Raw genomic sequence first — 9,946 nt, 5'->3', positions numbered from 1 at the left:
ATTGCCATATTCCAGCAGTCTATATGGGGTTATACAAAGGAAGCATGAATTCCCAACAACTGATGGCAAGAAATCAGGTCTCAAATTTGAAGGTGGGACAGAACTACATGACAAGACATGGATTTACAAAATAATACACAGATTCCAAATCTCACATGATTTTCCACAGCAATAGGGGATTTCTCAAAAGACACCAGTAGGCACTGGGATGCTGCAAATTAAACCTTCATACTGGTTAGCAGATGGAAACCAAGGGACTCACCAAGAATAGTGAAGTACATAAGAGCTGAATATATATATATATATATTTTTTTTTTTTTTTTTTTTTTTTTCATTCCAGGAATTTCTTTGCTGTGGACAATTCAAATAGGACTTCCATCATTGTGGTAAAGAATATGTCTTACACATCTGGTGTGCCTGTGCCTGTGCCATACCCACAAGCTTGGGGTATAAATCATCCACCCATTCACCATGTTGCTGGAAGGCTTCTGCAATGCATGCATTAACAATTTCTTGGACACCTGATTTCTGATATTTTTGGACAATCAGTGTCAGATGCTGTGGCAAATCCCCCCTTGTAGTACCCCTATCCTTGACCTGCAACTGGAAAAATAAGTATTCAAAGACAATTACACAACCTGTAATCATGAGCTTCAGATTAAAGCAACAGCAAGAAAAGATAATTTACCAATGCCATGTTCTACAAGTGCCTTCAGGGGATGCTGCTGTGATGTGGACAATGCAGGGATGGAGATAGAAGTGCTGTTATGTTTGATGGGTTGCTATTACCAACCAATTCAACACATCATAGGCAGCTAGCAAAGAAAAAAAAGAATTGAAACATACCACCTGACAAGATATCAAGGGTAAAATGAAACTAATGTTGAAGTAGGAAAAAGAGTGACCAACCAACTGTAAAACATATGGGCAATGGATGAGTGCAGGATTTGGAACAGAAACCATACAATCTGGAAATAGGTTAATCTTTGTCAGGATTTCAGAGGAATTATTGCAACTAACATGCTGAGAGATACAGGTGGAGGAATAAGAAAAAGGCAGACTACATGGGAAGACCTGCACCTACATCCTAACACAATGCCTCAGCAATATGGCAGAGATACATACAATGATCAAGCTCACCATCTATTTGATGAGAAGACCTTGTGAGAAGCATGCTAAATAGGCAGTGTCTATATCACTCACTCTCTAAGACCCAGAGGTCAACAGTAAAATAGTAAGGATTGTAAGTATACATTTTCCTACAACAGATGCTGCCACAATATCATTCACATCCTATGAAAGCAAATGCAATGGGGTAGGAGAGAAAATCAAATCCAGTAACCATCCATGGCTACCATCATTCATCTATCCACTCACATTCTATGCATGCAAGCAAAGCAGGGGTGAATATAGTTAGCATTCATCCACTACCATCTACCATGACCACACTCACATACTATGAATCCCAATCAAACAGGGTGGGAGTGAACATGTCAGCATACATCCACCACCATCTGCCATCTGCCATGACTCCACTCACCTCCTATGAACCCCAGTCCAACCAGGTGGGAGTAAACATGTCAGCATGCATCCACCACCATCTTCAATGAGTCAACTTACTTGCTGTCAATCACAGTCCAACACAATGACAACAATTGCCTTCAGTATCAGTTATACTTGCACTTGCAGGATTTCACACACCAGCTATATCCTAATCAGCCACTCATTCCCCCAACAAACTGGTTGCTTACAAATGGGAACCATGTTGAAAGGTCATGTGCCAACTTGCCCAGTTTAATCTGATCACCCCTATAGTTCATGACCCCCTTCAATGTCCTTTCTATAGTCAGTACCCTGCAGAACTTGATCATTACTACTCACTTCATTATGGCAAATTCCATGCAGAGTCCCAAGTTGGCCACTGTGATGATATAAGCAATCCTTGCAGCCCTTCCTCTGTCAAAGCATTTGCTGTGCATTTCAATAGCTCTTTACAATCTACACTCTCCTGTTCCATGCCTGAAGAGACACATGCTAATCCACAGTTTTTTTCTTCATGACTTACTTACCAGCAAGCATCAGGTAACTTTGAGGTGGAAACTTCAGTTCATTCAGCCAACCTTTAACCTTTTCCAGACAGCCCTTTTGCAGCTGTTTTCTACCTCTGGTGCCTCTTTCATTGCATCACCTTCAGTAAAACCCCTTTCCATCAGCTCATCAATTGCATCAAGATTTAAGGCATCTGCCTTTGTTAGTAACACAATCACAGGAACTGTGCAAACCCTAAATCCTTGCACCAAATACGATGTGATATTTGTGAACACATACCATGCCCTGAATCACACTCATTAAAAAACTTCTTTTCAGCTGCTGTTACCATCCAATGGTTTTCATTCAAAGGGATGCAATACCTAAATCAATTCAAGGACCAGGTCAGTGCACTTCCAGGCATGCTAGTCAGACATGTCCCTACCAAATTGCATATATTCTCCTGCGCAGTTTGGTGGCCTTGGCATGGTCTGTGACGAATTTCTTCATTTTATCAAGCTCTGCCTCGCTCCCTGCCTCGAATCCACATGAGTCGTAGAACACAAAGCGCGGGTTACTTTTAAACACCAGCTCATCCTCAATGTTATGGTAGCCACGCTGCATAAGTTTGATGTGAGCCCTGCACCATCCGAGCATCAACCTGGCAGAATGACGTGTTAGCAAATACGAAGCACATAACATACCCACGTACCTTCTCTCCGTTTCCATCGAAGATCTCAGGCTGATCCGTAGTGTTACAGACCCGCTGTAAAGCAATTGTTTTACCCGCATTTGCTCTGCCCATGATAAGAATGCGAAAACGAGGGATGCGATCAATCTGCTTCTTGGCCTCGGTAGGATCTAAGCGGTAGGCTGAAGCCCGTGTAGGGGCAACTGTATCCAGAGCAACTGGAGGAGCGGCTTCAGTGGGGAGTAATATACCAGCATCGTGACTCGGAGGTTGAGAACGCCGCAGCGGACGCCACCAGGAACGAAGAGAGCTCGGCGCCATGGCGATGTGAAGATGAGAAAACAGGTCTTAGGATGTCTCGAACAGTAAGCGTGCTAAGGCTGTAGGGGACGATGACGGTGCAATACGAAGAGCATGAAGAGACTGCGGACTCGAGTGGCGTTGATTCAACGTGCCTGTCTGCAGTGCACAGCCTGACACATGTGTAAACTACACCACCAAGTTCCTGCTGGGCCGTCCCATTTCTTCTCGTCGTCTGGCCGAGTCCTGGTGATGCTATCGGCAAGGGAAAGACTCGACTACCGGTCCTTCCTTGCTGTCCGCGGTACGAAGGCAGCTCGATAGGTGCACTAGTTATGCTCCTGATGAAACATGCCACCGATCTTCTCAGCGGCTTTGTCTCTCCGTCCTCGCTCCGTCCTTCACACCAGACACTGTAGCACAGTGGAGCTTCCCCAGCTCCTCCCTCGAGGATCTGGTTTCCAAAGACATTCTTCCACAATACTCGGTCGTGCAGTTGGGAAATCCACAAGTAACATGTCTCTTTGCTAACCGACGCTAGTATCAGCACGAGGGGTATAACCGATCAGTGCCCTGACCAAGGCGTCCACACACTCACGGGGTCAAGATCCAAGCCACGAAACCGACGTGCTATGGCCACATCCGCTGGTGGTGTCGATGACGACCATCGCTGAGCATGCCAACTCTGTTGTCACCCCTCCACAGTACACAGCCCAAACTCCGTCTCCAGAATGCATCACCAGCGAGTGCTGCGTTCTGGCTACCGCCTTACCCCCCCTTACCTCCACCCGGCTGAGATCCCATCTTTTTTCGCTGTAGGTGACTCCAACCGATAGCCATGGAAGTGGCAGACCCTTCGGTGTAAAATTTGTGCGATAATATAATGGGACACCTATTAATCTCTACGCCATAGTCATTCATGTGCGGCTACATAGGTTTTCCAGCTAAACTTCAATAGAAAAAACAAGCTTTTAGAGCATGTGCCTTAGTGCTCCTTTCCCTTGGGGACAGTTTTGTCGCTTTCTGAGAGGCGAAGACAGTCCTGAGACCACAGATACGTATCGCATTACCCCTTCCCTACATGTGGCAGCTTTTCATACTTCCTCCAGCGCGACTTCATGAAAGTCTTACCACCGGACTCCAGTGCAGAAAACATCAGAGCATCTCGATTGTATTCACCGAGCATTTCACATAATGAGAATAGCCCAAGTTCGAGTTCTCGTCGTATATCCGGTGTCAGGATACACAACGGTCGTTCATAGAGTCGATGTATGCCAAGAGGACGCGTTCTGCATGCTTTGCGAAAGGCTTTGCCAGAGATTCAGCTTTTTGTGTTTCGGCGGCAACCGCGGTATGTCGGGTTGTGTACACACGAGGGACAGTTTTGACGGTGAGCGTGGTGAGAAGTCGACTAAGAGCACGGCTTTTGGTAAGCCGAGTGGCTGAGATGGTGAAATCCAAGACAGAAGTGTTCCTGCGACGAGCTTACTCTGCGTAGCTCCTTGCTGCGGACGCATGCGCCTGGTTATCAGCAGCAGTCGATGCAAGACGAAGGCTAGATGCGGGTGCGTATGTATAACCTTGTCACGTCCCAGACGAACGAGAGAGCCTGCTACGGAAACGATGCAGTGAAAAATCGCGAATGAGGTGGCGGTGTGTTGTCGCTGGTGGATCCCGATAAGATTTTACAGAGCAAAGACCAGATACTCCCGATGTCGGCTGAACGCACGGCAGCGGGCTGCCATTGGATATAAGGATGGCATTGACTAAAGCGTCTAAAGTGACAACACTCACTCTGTCAGAACAATGCTTCGCGATCAGTTCCAGATAATGTTCTTTCAATTCCGATGAACCTCCCTATAGGTGAGGTCGATCGGTGAAGGCATGAAGGTAGCGTGTTACGAATGCTTGGACCACTTTGAGAGTTCGCGTGGTGATGCATTACCGAACCCTGTTACTTATAATCAGAATAGGAGATTGATACAGACCTTGAGGTACAAGATTGTCGAGAGGTGTATCAAGCTTTTGAATTGACCCGCCGGAAGTCCTGGGCCCTCGATTCCTACTCCTACTACATTGAGGCGGAAAAAAACTGTCTACAGACAATTCCCCTGCGACTTTCGCCACTTGCACATCGAGGGCGTCGCGTGCTACCGCAGTGGTGTGAGATATTTTAAGCTGAAACCGACGTCGAACAACGGATTGCTCTCCATCTCAGTGCCATTCATTAAATACAGTGCTGGGATTGTCTCGAGGTATGCCGAGTCCTAAATATTGGGAAAACATCGAAGCTCCTCGAAAAGCAGAATAAGAACGTGAGGGCACGTCGTTACACGATCTGTACCTACCGGCAGCGAATGAATGCGCAGTGGGCTTCGCATAACCCTAGTCGCTAGTTTTATGCCTATCGATGCGAGTGCGCCACTGGTAGAAAGGCAGTCTGCTTTAATGCAAACGACAGGAAGGCACCTGCAGAACCGAAGGATGAATGTAAGAAACTCTTTGATGGAACGGACAACCAGCTCGAAACGCACCTGGCATATTGGACAACTCCCCAAACTGTGCATTCCTCAGAACAAAGAGAAGAATGTCGCGGGGTGAGATGTCTCGGTGTGAACCCAGTTGTCCTTCAAGTTTGTTGGTAGTTCCAAATGGAAGTTCTAATCGAATGGTCAAGAGAAGGCAGATGAACCTCTGGAGCACCTCTTTCGGAGCGACTGCACTGAATATTGCAGTGCAGTAGGGCAACGTTTCCGATGAGATACGAATCTGAGGCAACCGAAGGAACGCACTCGATGGCGCTTATCCACCGATCAGCTAACACGTAAAGTAGGGAAACGCCTAAGTTTTCTTGCGCAAGCGCTGCTGAAGAGCCGCACCATCGACTTTGAAGGGAGAAGTGACGAATTAAAATATCGATGCTCGCCTTGATAATGACACTGGCCTGAGCATGTTGGAAGCCGCGCGTTTGGGGAACTTGCGCGAAGTGTGACCTGACCTGTACATGTGTGGATGCAGTTTGCACAGAGAAAAGAATAGTAACGAAGGCCATAGGCACGATTTCCAGTACTAATTCCGCCGACGTGCCTTCGTTGCCGACGACGCCCAGAAACTCCTCGATTTCATCGCTTCATAATACGTCACTTTGGCCTAGCATCACAGACGTTGACGAGCTCGCAACTCGTAGCAATCGAGCGCGGACATCGCATAGACATCGCAACGAAGCAGAAGCGACGACGTCATCCGAAGCTAGCATATCAGGGTCTTGCTGTTCCCTTTCGCGTTGCCGCTTCCTGCGCTTCTTTCTCTTGCTTTCGTCTTCACGTCGGGGATCTACTTCTTGCCACTCACCTCGTCCGTGTCGCACACAGTCTGGGCGATATCGCACCCCAACTTCCCAACCTAGGCCCACACGACTCCTGGATTATGAGCACCGGAGACATACGCATATAGGGAGAAGCTAGAGATAACGGTGCCAGACACACGGGAAACATAAGTAAATGCAACTGCTAGCGAGTGATACTTCGACCACAGCGTACCATCGTCATTAGCGTGTCCTGCTATTGGTATCTCTTTCCCTTCACCAGTTTTTCGTCGCTTACCGCAGCATCTACAGATTGTACAAGCGTCAAAGCTATACGGAGAGCTCTAGTGAGCGACAAAGGATGTGACCGAAGCGGACTGAACATCACGTCATGCAATGGCACAGGGAGAGACTGCGAGACCGATTCGGGAAGGGTGAGTGAAGAAAGGGCAGTAAGAAGGATGAGGATGTACATGTGTACCATACAGGTCTTAGCGCGATTGTCAAGAAAGTCCGAAAGTAGTCGCCGAACAGCATCCGTTGGCCGCACGGAGAGCAGGTGTGGCAACTACGAAACCGAAGATTAGTCTGCAAGATGCGCCAAGATAAAACCAGGTAAATTACTACTACTCACACCGACAATAGCCCCCAGTAACCTCTGCAATTCGCCGCCTATCAGTTCACACTCAACTCCTACCAGCACGTCGAGAATATCTATCGCCAGAGTCACGGCCGGCATGTCATTCGACTGACAAACTTGACCCGCGCGCTCGACTGTGACCAGCGCATGCTCCCTCGCTTCTATCAAAGCAGACTCCGCATCACCACTGGGAGCCATGTTCTGATTGCCTGACCCAACAGTTGTGCGCGGGGTGTACAAGCGCTCCCTTTCGATCACGTCCAAGATCCCTACGAGCGCCATCTATGCATCAGCCCTTTGTGCTCTGGAGTCTACCGTTACGATATCGCGCAAAAGAACCTTCCAACGGGATTCCCAGACCTCCATTGCATTAGTGCGCACTGCGTCATGAATGGCCAGGGTAGGAGATGCCGACTCGGACGAAGAGGGGAAAGGCGTTGTGCAGTGGCAGTTTACTGCACAAAGACCTGCAGCAAAGAGGCTTGGAAGGAGGGAAAGACCCTGATCCGTGCACACGCGCGAAAGTGCATTCAATAATGTGTCGAGAGGCTGCCTGAGACCTCCAATGGAGAATAGCGTCTCGATACGACGGGTTTTCTTGGCTTGTTTGTGCACTCAGCGACTGAGAAGTTATAGAGGGAGAAAGGGTACGAGCCCAACGGAGAATGTGTGTCCAAAGGAAGATAGTGTACAGTGTTTGAGTTAGATTGGCACAGAAAACAAACTGCCAATATTGCCAATCCCGAACGTTACGTATTTCGCTATTACCCAGTCAGACGGATGCTGGGCATGGGTGATGTTTTATATTCCTGGACGCATCCTGGTCCAGGTCAGTCACATATTGCAGTTTGCGAAAATGATGACAATTGTCAAATATTTGCAAGTCGCGTCGTGAGGATTTCCAAATTAGGAAATGAATCAGTGCACCACACAGTGCCACCATGTTGCAGAGCAAGTGGTACATTAGAGACCCAAGAATGGCCAAGAACCAGTCAACAGCGGCGAAGAAGCTGTCAAAGGTGACCAAGAAGACCAACACTGGTATCAAGATACAATTTTGCTGACCTTGCCCACCAACCCCAGTTGATGACAAAGTTGATAAGCAGCTTGCCCTTCCAATATCGGCATCCTTGCAATTCTAGGACACTACTGCCCAGATGCACGAAGCGGGCACACAAGGGCCAGTTCCTGACCCTGGGATTGATGATCCTATCTTCGTGATTGATGATGTGGCTGAGAAAAGCCACTGTATGCTATTGGACAGACTTGAGACTTCATGAGGTGAGTCATCATTCAACCTCCCCTCACAACTGACTTTTTTGTGCAGACAAGACACCTGGGCTGAGATTCATTGACATGGATCCAGCATTCTTTGAGCCTTGTATGGACAACACCTCACACAACTCATCTGGGTCAGAGCCCAACCCACCACCCACATCATTTAGGGTGCAACTGAGTGCTGAGATACTGATAGTGATGTCATGTTCAACTGCAAGCCAGGTAGAAAGTTCATTGAGAAATAGGTCAGAGTCCTCCATAAAAAGGTCTTCCATTGCATTGAGCACCACCCTGGTTATTGTCTGAGCATGTCCCCTCAGTGGTGAAGGTGGTCATTCTACAGCACTGTCCCTTTCCATGATGGACTGCCGGCAATAGCAGCTGTGAGGCAAGACACCAAGAGCAGCACAAACATCTTCTAACTGAAGACGTTTGTGGGGTTGCAGAGGGGGAACCCAGAGAGGAATCTGTAGGGAACCTCAGTAGTCTGTCAAGCTACTAATATTGAGTATAGTACCTGTAGGGAACTATACAAGTTAGTAAGGGTATTCTATCTATGTAGAAGTGTACTCACCCTCAGTAGTCTGTCAAGCTACTGAGGGACTAGGTAAATTTTACTAGTGTATGGGTGTGCTCTAACAGCTTATGTAAGTGACATGATCATGTGCCTAAGTCCAAGTAAGGAAAGGGGTTGTTTCACTCCAACACTAACTCCCATCCAGAATTCCACAAATGCAGTGCACACTCTTTGAGGTCATTGCTGATGTGGTGATGGGGCATGGCAGGGACTGGAACAAACATATATTGACAGAATCCTGGACTACTGTAGAGTACAAGCACTCCTATATATTGCATGCATTTCATTTCCTAATTTGGAAATCCTCACAACACAACTTGCAAGTATTTGACTATTGTCATCATTTTCACAAACTGCAGTAATACCTTCCAATCTAACAATGACATCATGTGACCTCTGATGCATAGTAGTGGTCTCAGTATGCCAAAACCCATGGATAACCTGTGGATGCTAAGGGTAAGTCAACCCCATATCCCATACCTGTCCAGGTATCCAGGCAACCCCTGCCCATGATAGACCCCAACTTAGCCTCATACTGTAAAGTCATCACCTCAGATGTTGTCACTGCTCATGTGCAACTGAGTTTATCTTTATATGAGTGCCAAGGCAACAGAACAGATCACAGAAGCAGAAGGAGCATGGAGATGGAGAGTAGAAAGCTGACAATGTCATTCTCAATCTCACCAGGTGGTGTGGTAGAAGTTGGTGTACTTGAACTCCTTCCTGATCTGGAGCAGTAAGTACCAGCCTGGGGTACAATACATAACATGGATGCTGGTCAAGTTGCCTTTGTTACTGCCTGAGTGGAGTTGGCCAACAATGAAAGCTTCACCATCCTTCATGTGCCAGATGAGGGAGCCCAAATTGCCCTGAGCAGAGAAGGTGTTGGAAGTCTTGATGCCCATGTTGTAGATGCCAAGCTTGACAGATGGGATACCAACCTCATTGCACATAGTGTAGTCACATTTAGTCACAACACATGGGCAGCCTGTGTGCCAAAACACCAACACTTATATAGACCCTGAGACAGGCCTGCCTAAATAGATTGGCCAGTACACATGGACAGGCCTGAGGGACTAAAGTGAGAGCAACATATGTACAGGCCTGTAAGTGCATTACCACAACATA

General features: G+C 47.4%; 3 protein-coding genes across 3 annotated transcripts; all 3 read right to left on the bottom strand.

The window, feature by feature from the left end:
* Positions 1 to 282: 282 nt before the first annotated feature.
* F5J12DRAFT_77158 (uncharacterized protein) lies at positions 283 to 1,521 on the bottom strand. The gene is made up of 6 exons (XM_051742251.1): positions 1,454 to 1,521; positions 1,254 to 1,380; positions 1,017 to 1,080; positions 689 to 782; positions 405 to 638; positions 283 to 351 (listed from the first exon to the last, which is right to left on the bottom strand). Coding segments are annotated over exons 2-6 (414 nt in total). The 5' UTR covers positions 1,256 to 1,380; positions 1,454 to 1,521; the 3' UTR covers positions 283 to 331.
* A 590-nt stretch (positions 1,522 to 2,111) lies between these two features.
* F5J12DRAFT_729308 (uncharacterized protein) lies at positions 2,112 to 3,040 on the bottom strand (the record flags this gene model as incomplete). The annotated part of the gene is made up of 4 exons (XM_051741946.1): positions 2,112 to 2,272; positions 2,329 to 2,411; positions 2,474 to 2,668; positions 2,733 to 3,040. The coding sequence occupies 4 exons, from the start codon at positions 3,038 to 3,040 to the stop codon at positions 2,112 to 2,114; spliced, it is 747 nt and encodes a 248-aa protein (XP_051594227.1).
* Positions 3,041 to 5,418: 2,378 nt separating this feature from the next.
* F5J12DRAFT_77054 (uncharacterized protein) lies at positions 5,419 to 6,291 on the bottom strand. The gene is made up of 2 exons (XM_051742241.1): positions 5,554 to 6,291; positions 5,419 to 5,488 (listed from the first exon to the last, which is right to left on the bottom strand). Exon 1 carries the CDS (start codon positions 6,069 to 6,071, stop codon positions 5,649 to 5,651), a length of 423 nt encoding a protein of 140 aa, XP_051594226.1. The 5' UTR covers positions 6,072 to 6,291; the 3' UTR covers positions 5,419 to 5,488; positions 5,554 to 5,648.
* Positions 6,292 to 9,946: the final 3,655 nt, after the last annotated feature.

Source organism: Pisolithus orientalis, assembly GCF_024613125.1.
Source record: "Pisolithus orientalis strain OTSU chromosome Unknown F5J12scaffold_122, whole genome shotgun sequence".
Classification (NCBI taxonomy): Eukaryota; Fungi; Basidiomycota; class Agaricomycetes; order Boletales; family Pisolithaceae; genus Pisolithus; species Pisolithus orientalis.
Note: the sequence above shows the minus strand (reverse complement) of the source record. Positions and strands in the feature narration are given on the sequence as shown.

Excerpts from the sequence above, each read along its gene's own strand:
- F5J12DRAFT_77158 (XM_051742251.1), bottom strand. Across the intron at positions 783-1,016 it reads CTGTATCTCTCAGCATGTTA|CAACCCATCAAACATAACAG; the intron begins GTTGCAATAATT and ends GGTTGGTAATAG. Across the intron at positions 639-688 it reads ACTTGTAGAACATGGCATTG|GTTGTGTAATTGTCTTTGAA; the intron begins GTAAATTATCTT and ends TCATGATTACAG.
- F5J12DRAFT_77054 (XM_051742241.1), bottom strand. The coding sequence starts at position 6,071 with ATGGCCTTCGTTACTATTCTTTTCTCTGTGCAAACTGCATCCACACAT.